This window comes from Rana temporaria, chromosome 3, assembly GCF_905171775.1.
Source record: "Rana temporaria chromosome 3, aRanTem1.1, whole genome shotgun sequence".
Classification (NCBI taxonomy): Eukaryota; Metazoa; Chordata; class Amphibia; order Anura; family Ranidae; genus Rana; species Rana temporaria.
This window is the reverse complement of record NC_053491.1, coordinates 428,843,818-428,858,185: the sequence shown is the minus strand read 5'-3', so window position 1 is coordinate 428,858,185 and position 14,368 is coordinate 428,843,818. Positions and strand designations below refer to the sequence as shown.

Sequence of the window (14,368 nt, the reverse complement as noted above, 5' to 3'; positions counted from 1 at the left end):
GGTGCGGCTTGGATGCCACTTTGGCTTTGACCAATGATAATGGATAACAACTGTTGCATGCATAACATTCAGGTAAGACTTTAATGCGGCTTTTGAGGATTTGCATTGCAGTCTGTGGCACTCAAGTCGCATGAAAGTCCGAAGTAGTGCAGGAACCTTTTTAAAGTCACTGCGAATTAAGTTGCACATATTTTAAAGGTAGTCATTGAAAAACATGGGTTGTAACTTGTGCGACTTTAGTGTTTTTTGGAGTCTTTTAGGCGGGATTTGTGACATCATACCTCTCTGGCGGTGGGAGGAGCTCTGGTTTTCTTTTTCTGATTGGTAATGGTTATTTCAATACTTTTCACTGTTACCCCCACGTTTATCACACACCTGTGGAAGGGGTCCTGAATTAATCCAAACCGTTGCACCTTTCTTGTATTGTGATCATGCAATAAACTACCCGTTTGGACACCACTTTGTGCTGATCCTAGGTGTGATGGCAAATCTCTACTTTTTAGCATCCAAAGTCGCATGACAAGTCGCACAAGTGTGAATGGAGCCTTAAAAGTGAAACTTTTTTTAGTTAAAAAAAAAAAAAAAAAGAATACTCTTTAGATGATTGCGTTCTAGGTTCTGTGAGGTTTCAGACTTAAACAGATTTGTTATTTTCAAATAAACGCCATTGAATCAATGTTTGCACATGCGGTCTTCTAACACAATGGGGAAAGTACACATTTTTAATTGTCAATGTTTTAGGGGAGCTTTTTCAAATATTGGACCCAGAGCTAGGTCAATAGGGATTAACTATAGCTTTTAAAAGCGGGGGTTCACCCGTACATAACGCTTTTTTCCCTTAGCTTCATGCTCGTTGTGTCTAGGGGAATCGGCTAGTTGTTTAAAAATATGAGCCGTACTTACCGTTTACGAGATGCATCTTCTCCGCCGCTTCCGGGTATGGGCTGCGGGACTGGGCGTTCCTATTTTGATTGACAGTCTTCCGAGAGGCTTCCGATGGTCGCATCCATCGCGTCACGATTTTCCGAAAGAAGCGGAACGTCGGTGCGCAGGCGCAGTATAGAGCCGCACCGTCGTTCGGCTTCTTTCGGCTACTATTGACGCGATGGATGCGACCGTCGGAAGCCTCTCGGAAGACTGTCAATCAAGAAGGAACGCCCGCTCCCGAAGACCCATACCCGGAAGCGACGGAAGAAGATGCAGCTCGAAAACGGTAAGTACGGCTCATATTTTAAAACAACTAGCCGATTCCCCTAGACAAAATGAGCATCCATCTAAGGGGAAAAGAGAAAAAAAACATCATTGGGTGAACTCCCGCTTTAAATATATTTGAACCATGGCTTGTAGGATATTACAGTGCCATCTAGAGTTTGGAGTTAGAAAATGCTTCTCTTATAGAAACTGATGTAGAAGGGACAATGAAGAGGACAGCGGCTAAAATGTTCATGGGCCGGACAACTAGCGGTTAGCGGCTCGGGTGCGGCCCCACAGGTTGCTGACCCCTGTTCTAAAGAAACAGCTATTTGTTTTATCATATCTTCACCAATTCCTGAATGGGAGGATCTCATTATAGCCACCTATGCAATCTCAGCGTTCCAATAAGGAAAGCTGCAATATCTTCACCCATTTAGAAGAGAATATGCCTCATGAGTATCTCATAAATAAAACAGGATGCCTTTGTTTCAATCTTTGACATGGCAACAAGATCCCTCTAATAAGTAGCAAGGAATTTCCACTTCACTTTGAAATACACCCACCGGCCACTTTATTAGGTACACCCTGCTGGTACCGGGTTGGACCCCCTTTTGCCTTCAGAATTGCCTTCATTCTTCATGACATAGATTCAACAAGGTGTTGGAATCATTCCTCAGAGATTTTGGGTCATATTGACACGAGAGTTTCACGCAGTTGCTGCAGATTTGTTGGCTGCACATCCATGATGCGAATCTCCTGTTCCACCACATCCCAAAGGTGCTCTATTGGATGAGATCTGATGACTGTGGAGGCCATTGGAGTAAAGTGACCTCATTGTCATGTTCAAGAAACCAGTGGTGAGATGATTTGATCTTTGTGACATGGTGCATTATCCTGCTGAAGGAGCCATCAGAAGATGGGGACACTGTAGTCATAAAGGGATGGACATGGACAGCAACATTACTCAGGTAGGTTGTGGCGTTTAAATGATGCTCAATTCGTATTAAAGCGAAGGTTCACCCAAAAAACAAGTATATAACATTACATTCAGTATACCTCAAACATGTACAGTATGCTGTTTTTTTTTTGTACATACAGTATTTTCCTCCCGGCTTCCGGGTACTCGCTCCCGCGGGAGTGGGCGTTCCTGTGCAGTGCCGCAATGTTATCTGGGACTTCGCCCATATGATTGACGTGCCTGAGAAAGACTCCCCCCGGCGGATAAGGCGCGTCACAACTTTCCGAAAGTAGCCGAACCGCGAGTCGGCTCTATACGGTGCCTGCGCACCGACTAGGAGCCGTGTAGAGCTGACTGCGCAGGCGCCGTATAGAGCCGACTCGCGGTTCGGCTACTTTCGGAAAGTCGTGACGCGCCTTATCCGCCGGGGGGAGTCTTTCTCAGGCACGTCAATCATATGGGCGAAGTCCCAGATGACATTGCGGCACTGCACAGGAACGTCCACTCCCACGGGAGCGAGTACCCGGAAGCCGGGAGGAAAATACCGATAATACCGTATGTACACCCCCGAAAAAAAAAAAAACGGCATACTGTACATGTTTGAGGTATACTGAATGTAATGTTATATACTTATTGTTTGGGTGAACCTCCGCTTTAAGAGGCCCAAAGTGTGCCAAGAAAATCTCCCCCACACCATTACACCACCACCAGCCTGAACTATTGATACCAGGCAGGATGATCCATGCTTTCATGTTTACACCAAATTCTGACCCGACCATCTGAACGTCGCAGCTCAAATTGAGACTCATCAGACCAGGCAACGTTTTTCTTTTATTGTCCAATTTTGGTGATCCTGTGCGAATTGTAGCCTCAGTTTCCTGTTCTTAGCTGACAGGAGTGGCACTTGATGTGATCTTCTGTTGCTGTAGCCCATCTGCTTCAAGGTTGGATGTGTTGTGCATTCAGAGATGGTATTCTGCATACCTTTGGTTGTAACGAGTGGTTATTTGAATTACTGTTGCCTTTCTATTATCTCGAACCAGTCTGCTCATTCTCCTTGGACATCAACAAGTCATTTTCGTTTCACACAAATACCGCTCACTGGATATTTTCTCTTTTTCGGACCATTCTCTAGAGATGGTTGTGTATGAAAATCCCAGTAGATCAGCAGTTTTTGAAATACTCAGACCAGCCCGTCTGACACCAACAACCATGCAACGTTCAAAGTCACTTAAATGCCTTTTCTTCCCCATTCTGATGCTCGTTTTGACCACGTCTAAATGCCTAAATGCTTTGCTGCCATGTGATTGGCTGAGTAGCAATTTGTGTTACCAAGCAATTGAACAGGTGACCCTAATAATGTGTCCGGTGAGTGTATATCTTGCTACTGAATGTAGATTGGCTTTTTCCATGTATTATAAGAAGCTGACAGTCCCTACCTGTGACATCCCTTCCATGTCCAGCTGCATGAGCTCCGTCTGGTTTACAGTCAGTATTGCCATCCCTACTCGGAATATGACCTCCAGTCCCTGCAAAAGTGACAAACAAATTACAGAAAATCCCAAGTCTTGCATAAGGTTTCCATCTAATACCAAATAACAAAAGGTTGCCACTTACCTCGTAAATAAAGATATCAAAGATACGGGTTGCCACAGGCAGGGGGAAGGTGGTGAGAAACAGGGTTAAAAACCAGGAAGAGGAATACATTGAGGTGTGGAAACAGTGAGAGCGGAAGTGTAGATTCAGCTCCGGGAGCTGTTCCTGTGAAATACACATTACATTAAGGGTGAGGCCTTTAAAAAGTCAAAGTAAAATTTAGCATATTGTCCTCTCCCAATAAATGTTCTATACATTACATAGCTTTTTTTATTTATTTATGCTTTTTATACCTTTTATTTAATCGTTATTCCATGGTGATGTGACCACCTGGCCCCCCTTCTTGGCAATTTTCATAAGTGTGGGAGAGGGGGTGTCTCCGTGCAATGCGATGGAATTGCACCATGGACATCAGGGATATGTGTTCCCTTCTTTGACAGCAAAACCCCTACTAGGAGCCGCCGTCAATCAAGACCAACCACCATCCCGGTTGGCGGCACCCCTCGGCGGGTTGCGGGCTCCTATGGGTGGCGGGCTCGTGTGTCCTTTCTGCATCACAGTGGCTTCCAACGTGCAGCTCCTCCCTCCTCCTCGGCGTCCAATAGGATCGCCTGTCCTTTAAGCCAATCGCGTGACCAGTGTGGAAACCAGCTTCCTGATTGGCCGTCAGGAGGATCAGTGTTACAACAGCGAATGTTGGTTTGGTGTTGTAACACACCTGGATGGGCTCGGAGCTCACTCTCTGCAACCCAACCCCACCCTATATTTAAGCCTATTAGAGCCTCTGGCTCTAATCAGTGCATCAAAAAAACAGCCCCTCTGCATTGGAATTTCTGTGCCAGTGTCCTGAAAGGGGCTGGACGCATGGAAAGGGGAGGCGGCGATTGACAGGGGGGGCGGTGCCCGTGCACCCTTAAAGCGGGAGTTCAACCAATTCCTTTTTTTTTTTTTGTTCCCCTTAGCTTCCTGCTCGTTCGGTCTAGGGGAATTGGCTATTTGTTTTAAAATATGATCCGTACTTACCCGTTTTCGAGCTGCATCTTCTTCCGTCGCTTCCGGGTATGGGTCTTCGGGAGCGGGCGTTTCTTCTTGATTGACAGTCTTCCGAGAGGCTTCCGACGGTCGCATCCATCGCGTCACTAGTAGCCGAAAGAAGCCGAACGTCGGTGCGGCTCTATACTGCTCCTGCGCACCGACGTTCGGCTTCTTTCGGAAAATCGTGACGCGATGGATGCGACCGTCGGAAGCCTCTCGGAAGACTGTCAATCAAGAAGGAACGCCCATTCCCGCAGCCCATACCCGGAAGCGACGAAGAGGATGCATCTCGTAAACGGGTAAGTACGGATCATATTTTAAAACAAATAGCCGATTCCCCTAGACAAAACGAGCATCCATCTAAGGGGAAAATGTGTGAGGGATGGGTGAACCTCCGCTTTAATGGACGGGCCGCCCCTGAGTTCTAGTTATGATTCTGCCATGTAAAATGACCACATCAGCAAATATCCGCCTCTATGCTTGTTGTGGTCAGAATTATAAATGAACATGGAGGAACCGGCAAGATCAAAGTAAATGGAACTGTAGTGACGCAAGAAACATTTCACAAACACTGAAGAAACGCATTCATGTAATATCAATTTTAAGCTTTAAATACACTTTAACCACTTCAGCTCTGGAAGATTTTACCCCCCTTGATTGCCAGGCTATTGCAATATGGCACTGCATTACTTTAACTGACACTTGTGCGGTCGTGCGACGTTGTACCCAAATAAAATTGATGTCCTATTTTTCCCACAAACAGAGCTTTCTTTTGGTGGTATTTGATCACATCTGCGGTTATTTTTTACTTTCTGCTATAAACTAATAAAAAAAATAAAACATTTTAAAAAACAAATTTCTTCATCAATTTAGGCCAATATGTATTCTGCTACAAATATTTGGCAAAAAAAAAAAAATCCCAATAAGTGTATATTGATTGGTTTGCACAAAAGTTATAGCTTCTACAAACTATGGGATAGATTTATGGAATTTGTATTTTTTTTACTAGTAATGACGGCGATCAGTGATTTATAGCCGGACAGGGACATCGCAGCTGAAAAATCTGACACTAATAGCTGGATTCAGGTAGATGGGTGCATCTTTCAGGCGGCGTAGCGTATCGTATTTATGCTACGCCGCCTTAAGTCAGAGAGGCAAGTGCTGTATTCACAAAGCACTTGCCTCCTAAGTTACGGCGTCGTAACGTAAATGGGGCCAGCGTAAGCTCGCCTAATTCAAATGAGGATGAGGGGGGTGTGTTTTATGTAAATGATTGGTGACCCGGCGTGATTGACGTTTTTTACGAACGGCGCATGCGCCGTCCGTGTACATATCCCAGTGTGCATTGCTCCAAAGTATGCCGCAAGGACTTATTGGTTTCGACGTGAACGTAAATTACGTCCAGCCCCATTCACGGACGATTTACGCAAACGACGTAAAATTTTCAAATTTCAACGCGGGAACGACGGCCATACTTAACATTGGCTAGGCCACCTAGGGGGCAGCTTTATCTTTACGCCGGCGTACCTCTTACGGAAACGGCGTATCTTTACTGCAAATGGCGCACTTACGTTCGTGAATAGGCGTATTTAGTAATTTGCATATTCTTCGCCGAACTCAACGGAAGCGCCACCTAGCGGCCATCGTAAATATGCACCCTAAGATACGACGGCGTAGGAGACTTACGCCGCTCGTATCTTAGCCTAATTTAAGCGTATCTGGTTTCCAGAATACGCTTAAATTTACGACGGCGTAGATTCAGAGTTACGACGGCGTAGATTCAGAGTTACGACGGCGTAGATTCAGAGTTACGACGGCGTAGATTCAGAGTTACGACGGCGTAGATTCAGAGTTACGACGGCGTATCTACTGATACGCCTGTGTAACCCTACGTGAGTCTAGCTATAAGTGACACTTTTTGGGGAACAATGACACCAATACAGATGATCAATGCTAAAAAAAAATGCACTGTCACAGTACCAATGACACTGGCAGGGAAGGGATTAACATCAGGGGCGATCAAAGGGTTAAAAGTGTTCCCTGGGTGTGTTTGCCAACTATGTGGGGGATGCTCTGACTGGGTGAAGACAGATCCGTGTTCCTGCTTAGCAGAAACACAAGATCTCCATCTTCTCTGTCAGAACGGTGATCTGCCTTGTTTACATAGGCAGATTGCCATTCTGCCTCGCTCGGAAACAATCGCAGGGGGCCGGGCAAACATTGGGTCCACCTGACCCGCTGATTGGCTCGCTTACTGTCCAATCGGGTCTCCGGCGGCGTGCCCCCTAGAGGCTATTTCACAAAATTTTGTACAGGTACGCGATTTCACGTAATAGACACACTTTGCCGCAGTACAAGCACATTACTCGGTTGGCAAGTGGTTAAACAGACCTTATACTCCAAGAAAGGAACACTTATTAAGTGTTGCCCACCTGCCCCTTACTGCATAAAACTTAAATTGTCATTAAACTCACATCACTAAAAACGATCAATAAATGCTGTATTACAAGTACAGACACTATGGGAATCCATTTCTGTATTCTGCAAAATAACTGCTTTATCCTGCTGCTCTCTGTCTCCCCCTTCTGTCCGTGTCTCCACTGCAGTTGGGAATTTTTTGAAGCAGTGGTGGCAGCTCTGCGCATGCTCAGTTTTTAGTGTATTTTCTACCCTGAGCATTTCCTCCCCATCACATCTGAGCAGCCCATACGATTATAGAGTCACACATGTGGGCACATACATAGTGGTATAGAATGGTGTAAGTGGTAAAATGTATAAATAACCAAAATAGTATAATTGATAAATGAATGTGCAAATAGACTGACTGAAAGATAAAAATCTCTATAAATGCTAAGATAAGGTGCATCCAAAGGTGAACTGAATGAATGTGCAAACAGTGCAGATAAGGTGACTCAGGTGCATAAATAAAGTCGCAACGTAAAGATAATAATATATGCAGTCGCAGAGGAAATCGCAGGATGGGGTTATGCTCCAATCAAAATGAATGACTGAACATAACTGATATAACAATGATGGATGAATAAAGCAGTGAACTGAATAAGAGTGCAAATAAATACAAATAGGTGACTATAATGTAAGTAAAATCACATTGTATGAATGGTGGATGGAACCACAAGATTGTCCAATTGTTACAAAGTGTAAATGGTGCAATTTATTTTTATATACCAATGCTACAACGGACAAACTTCATCACATTCTAACCAGCAAGCACAGTGCTTACCATACTTGTAAATGTGGTGGACACTTACACCACTGTAATAATCATAATTCTCAAATTCTTTGCAGAATATCATCTGCTGCAGATTGACATGTGCACTTCAATTTATAGTTATATTTTGCAAAACCTTTAATAGGCTCAAAGTTTAGTAGTACAATTTTATTTAGGACAGAAATGAAAAGAACGTACCTGTAACATATACTCCAGCTGATATATACATAGGCCCAGCTCAGCCATACTGGGTTTAAAGAGTTCCCGTAACCTATATTCCTGCATCAGCCGCACAAACACACAAAAGGCTTCTTCCTCCGGCATCTGACAGGGAAAACAGCAAAATACAAAAAGATGAAAAGTGATAAGATAGTGAGGTTACATATAAAAGGTTATTTTAAAGATCATTATTAGATTACATTAAATATTCTGACTTTCAGATACTCTGACCATTACAATGGAGTCAATTCCTTAACAGTGGTGAAAGAAAAAATGAGCACAAAAAAACTTAGGTTGTTGTCTTAAGCAACCAATCAAAATTCTTGTTTGCCGCAATTATTTTTATATTAAAATGCACCCCAAGCATGCTAGAAATTAAAGATGTTCATCTTAAGTTGCAATATTTAGAGTCTATGGCCCAGATTTACAGAGAGCGGGCGCAAATTACGCCGCCGTAGCGCAAACAATATACGCTACGCCAACGCAGCGCAGAGAGGCAAGCATTAAATTCACAAAGCCAGTGCTCCCAAAACTGCGCTGGGTTTCGAAGGCGCAGGCCGGCGTAGGTGGAAGTGGGCGTGAGCCATGCAAATGAGGCGTGACCCCATGCAAAAGATGGCCCGAGCGCCAGACAGCTATGTATCACGAACGGCGCATGCGCCGTGACGTGGACGCATCCCAGTGCGCATGCTCACAACCACGTCGGAACAGCCTAAACTACGCCGGATCACTGCGTACGGCATGAACGTAACCTTTCAATGGGTCTACTGAACCTAGATGTGGCCTCTCTCCTGTCGGGATGTGGCTTCCTATCTCCCCAACAGCTGCTGATGCCACACCAGGTTCAGACTGGACAACTGGGGGATTGGACAATAAATTGAGGGGCTATTCTACTCTGGGAGCTGTAATTTTTTTTTTGGAGGCATGAAACATTTTGGAGGAATTTACCAGGCCCTGGTCTCTCGAAGGCTGAGAACCACTGACCTAGATAATTTGATTTTCATACGATAGGATTTTTAATATAGATGACAATAAAATCCAATTATAATGTATGCGAGATGAGGCTTCTGTATAATATGATCTATAGAATCTGGACAATTACCTGCATAAGAAGAAGGCCCACAATGAAGGCACTGCCCTGGCAGTAACCCACTTCCCGGTCTATCAGTGAATATGCCTGTGGAAGAAAGGAATACATATCTACATAATTCAGGTCATAATCTTTTCTGTTCTGCCACATTTATCGAAAAATCAACACTGAAATCTAATTGCTGTCACATTCACCTTCAATGCAAAGATTACACCCCCCTCCCAGTCTTTTTGTATGCAGCTAGATGTCCTTAGTCTAATGGCCAGCATCATTCTATCCACTTCCTCTGAGCCCAGGTCATCCTGGACCCACCTCTAGCCTGTGACTGGATAGTAAAAGGAGAAGCAGCACAATGAGAAGCTCATCTTTTGGTCACTTTGCTTTCTCCCTCAATCAGCAAGCTTCTTGTCAGCACATGTTCTGACAGGCTCCTTCTATTGCTTCTTGCTCTCACGTCAGGCCTGCTGTACAGAGACTACAAGAGGCCAAAAGCTTAAATTTAGGTACTTAAAATGCTTGTAATTATAAAATAAAAAGTGGAACTTAACTACTCTTAAATATGTCCCCTCCCCCCTCCTATGCTGACTAACCGGTGTTACTTACCTATTCTAAGCCTGCAATGGTCTGGTCACGTGATCACCTGTGTCAGTTAGCAGCAGCAGCTGCTGGAGAGACGAGAAAGCGATTGACAATGGATGGGAAATCTGGAAGCAGTGACCTCACTCATAGGCTTCAATTCCACATCCATTGTCTGCATTCCTCCTCTCCCCTGCAGCTACCACTGGTCGACACAGGAAATAACATAACCGGACCAGAGTGTCCTGAAAATTAGGTAAGTGTGAAAGACCGCCAAGATACAGCTTCCTCCACTCTGAAACCAGGTATTATAGTTGAGAATTGCACCCAAGAACTAAACGTCACTAGCTTAGGTGCAAACTGGAACTGAGGTTACTGTAAACTCACACAGAATATATGCCATACAAAATCAGGTAAGAGCTTGGTCACATTATCCCAAACAATGCAAAACTATAAACAGTAATGTTAGTACATCTAATGAACAGCTAACAAACATACAGTGATCTAATAAAACAGTAATCTAATTAACATAAACATACCCACAATAGTTTTGTAACGAGGTGAGGTGGACACAATACAGCAACAATAGGTGACTCAATTAACAATGGGAATTTACACCTAGAAAGCACACAATGGGGGAATTATACCATGAGTGAGAGCCACCTTAATAAACAGATTATAGTAGGAGACCCAAGCATCAGGTTGTTTTTGAGCTGATTATATTAACATTTGAGGCCGCATTCACACGTGAGCATTTTAAGCTCATAAAATGCCTGAAAAAACTCCTGAAAATGCATTCATTTTAATGGCACCTGTTCACATCTGAGCATTTTGTCACATGAAGCAAAATGCCAGAAAAACGCCCTAAGCTCAAAAAAGAACATGAGCTTCTTACAAGCGTTTTTCTGCCTCTGCAATAAACCCACGGTAAAAACGCACGACTTTGAAACGCCCAGGGGTGAATGCAGCTCGAGTCTGGTGGGGTGAAGCAGTCATTACTGGAATAGAGCCCCTTCAAAAGCCAGGGCCCATAGTCAGTAGGCAAGTGGCTATCCTGCAGTCCCCTCCAAAATCTTCAGTCCTGGTTGGGTTTGTCACAGTAAGTATATACAGTACATCTTTCTTACACAGGTTAGTCAGTATAGGTGTTAGGAGGTGGGGGGCATTTTTAAGAGTAATTGGGTTTAGGCTGGAATTCTACTTTAACCACTTAAGGAATGCCTAACGGCGATATACGTCGGCAGAATGGCACGGCTGGGCACAATCACGTACCTGTACGTGTTTGTATAAAGCCCAGCTGTGGGTCGCGGGCCGGTCTGAAGCTCCGTGACCGCGGCCGTGGGACTCGCGGACCCGATCGCCGCTGGAGTCCCGCGATCGGTCCCCGGAGCAGAAGATCGGGGAGAGCTGTGTGTAAACACAGCTTCCCCGTTCTTCACTGTGGCGCCGTCATCGATCGTGTGTTCCCCAATATAGGGACACACAATCAATGACGTCAGACCTACAGCCACACCCCCCTACAGTTAGAAACACAGATGAGGTCACACTTCACCCCTTCAGCGCCCCCTTGTGGTTAACTCCCAAACTGCAATTGTAATTTTCACAGTAAACAATGCATTTTTAATGCATTTTTTGCTGTGAAAATGACAATGGTCCCAAAAATGTGTCAAAATTTCTCCGATGTGTCCTCCATAATGTCGCAGTCACGAAAAAAATCGCCGATCGCTGCCATTAGTAGTAAAAAAAATAAAAAATCAATAAAAATACAATAAAACTATCCCCTATTTTGTAAACGCTATAAAGTTTGCGCAAACCAATCGATAAACGCTTATTGCAATTTTTTTTTACCAAAAATATGTAGAAGAATACGTATCGGCCTAAACTGAGGGGAAAAAAAAAAGTTTTTTTTTTTAGAAAATGTTTGGGGGATATTATAGCAACAAGTAAAAAATATTGAATTTTTTTCAAAATTGTCGCTCTATTTTTGTTTATAGCGCAAAAAATAAAAACCGCAGAGGTGATCGAATACCACCAAAAGAAAGCTCTATTTGTGGGAAAAAAAGGACGCCAATTTTGTTTGGGAGCCACGTCGCACGACCGCGCAATTGTCAGTTAAAGCGACGCAGTGCTGAATCGCAAAAAGGGGCCTGGTTCTTTACCTGCATTTTGGTCCGGGTCTTAAGTGGTTAATGGATTAGAGAGCTGCATTCATTTGTGTAATTTACATCTGCCTAGAGTTTAACTTCAGCTCCAATGAATATTCCTTCTCTGCACAAGATAACATAAGAACTGTGAGTGTTGTACATGGAAGTAATGATACCGGAGTATCGGGGGGGGGATGTAAAAGTGACTTGGCACAGCTGCCATCATATTCCTTAGAACTGTGCCAATTTAATATTCTGGATTGAAAGTCTGGTACGACTGAGAAGTTTTATTTATCCAAGTAGGATTTTAATGTGGTTTTTAAATAGGCTCATTTAAATATGTCAACCCTTTTAGAATACTAAGAACTTGGTTGAGCGTGTTTGGTATGCGTAGCAAAATAAAAGGGCACATTTATTGCTACTAAAATATATACGGGAAATCCCATCGCAACCATCACAACCCTATTCTCTCTCACTCAGTTGTCAGCATATAAGGACCCTTATTTTCTTTGTAGGGGTTCACAGATCAATGCCGATCAGCACAGCTTAATGTACAGTACCTGGTGTGGTCAAGCCCTAAAAGAACTGTTAAAAGGAGAAGAATGGCCAAAGCCATTTTGGACTATACTGTGTCACAGGAGTGCATTGCATTCTGCACTTCTGTCATCCAGTTTCAATAAACAGCGGGCTACATCACTCAGCGTTTCCAGGCTCAGGAAAGATCATGGGCCAGATTCACATAGACTTACGACGGGCGTATCAGTAGATACGCTATCGTAAGTCCGAATCCCCGCCGTCGCAACTTTAAGCGTATGCTCAAACTGAGATACGCTTAAATGTTGCTAAGATACGACCGGCGTAAGTCTCCTACGCTGTCGTATCTTAACTGCATATTTACGCTGGCCGCTAGGGGCGTGTACGCTGATTTACGCCTAGAATATGTAAATCAGCTAGATACGCGGATTCACGAACGTACGCCCGGCCGTCACAGTAAAGATACGCCGTTTCCGTAAGGGGTTTTCAGGCGTAAAGTTATTCCACCAAATACATGGCGCAGCCAATGTTAAGTATGGCCGTCGTTCCCGCGTCGAAATTTGAAAATTTTACATCGTTTGCGTAACTCCTCCGTGAATGGGGCTGACCGTAATTTACGTTCACGTCGAAAGCATGACGATTTGCCGACGTCATTTGGAGCATGCACACTGGGATAGGTCCACAGACGCCGTTCATTAAAAACGTCAAATACGTGGGGTCACTAGTATTTTACATAGAACACGCCCCCAACCAGCCTATTTTGAATTAGGCGGGCTTACGCCGGCCCAGTTACACTGCGCCGCCGTAAGTTTCAGCGCAAGTTCTTTGTGAATACAGGACTTGCTGCTCAAACTTACGGCGGCGTAGTGTATCTGAGATACGCTACGCCCGCCTAATTCTACCTGAATCTAGCCCCAAGTCTTTAAAGTCATATTAAAAGGTGCAATTTTTTTTAAAATAACAAACATGTCCTACTTACCTCCACTGTGCAGTTTGTTTTGCACAGAGTGGCCCCGATCCTCCTGTTCTGGGTTCCCACGGTGGCTCTCGCCGCTCCTCCCCGCATTAGATAACCCCCTCTGGGAAGCTCTCTCCTGAGGGGGTTACCTTGCGGGCACGTTCCTGTCTCATGCACTCGGCGTCCATAGAGGCGCTGCATCATTGGATTTGATTGACAGCAATGGCTGCGCTGCTATCAATCTATCCAACGAAGAACCGAGAAGCCATGGAGAGAGCAACGCGGGATCGTGCCAATGGAAATTCAGGGCTCGGGTAAGCAAAATAGGGGGCTGGGGGGCCGGACATGGCAAGGTGTTTTTTCACCTTAATTCATAGTATGCATAAAGGTGAAAAAACATGAGGGTTTACAACAACTTTAAAGTCTGGATGCCTGAATTGGCAGCAAACTGCTGAGATCCCGAGCCCTCTCCTCAGCCCAGTGCTCCAGTGAGTGCTGGAGTGGCAGAGCAAAGAGCCAGTAAATGAGTCACCAGCTCTCTGTTCACTAAAGACTGAGCGATCAGAGGTCTTTGATCGCTCAGTTCTCAGTCTTAGAGCCAGCAGGGCACACATGCAGCATGGATCGACGCTGGATCCACCTAGGTGAGTATGAAGGTTTATTTATTCCCAGTCATTGTCAGGCACTCTTTATTTCATGTAGTCACCGCTCACTGCTGATCCAAGGGATCATGTGACCAAACCAGACTGAAAATATGCAAGCATACACACACACAAAACTTATTTTATTATTTGGTTGGTCATTTTTAAGCATTGTTAGCTTTAAGCTGGAATTA

The 14,368-nt window shown here is 44.4% G+C and overlaps 1 protein-coding gene across 2 annotated transcripts in view; it reads right to left on the bottom strand.

Moving 5' to 3' along the window:
* The window catches only part of EVI5L (ecotropic viral integration site 5 like), a 90,812-nt gene that overhangs the window by 31,183 nt on the left and 45,261 nt on the right, over positions 1 to 14,368 (bottom strand). For both annotated transcript variants that reach the window (XM_040346306.1, XM_040346307.1), the window contains exons 5-8: positions 9,334 to 9,408; positions 8,211 to 8,336; positions 3,770 to 3,913; positions 3,592 to 3,681 (exon numbers count right to left, since the gene is read on the bottom strand). In XM_040346306.1, the coding sequence (XP_040202240.1) occupies positions 3,592 to 3,681; positions 3,770 to 3,913; positions 8,211 to 8,336; positions 9,334 to 9,408 (435 nt within the window). The remainder of the gene's footprint in view (positions 1 to 3,591; positions 3,682 to 3,769; positions 3,914 to 8,210; positions 8,337 to 9,333; positions 9,409 to 14,368) is intronic.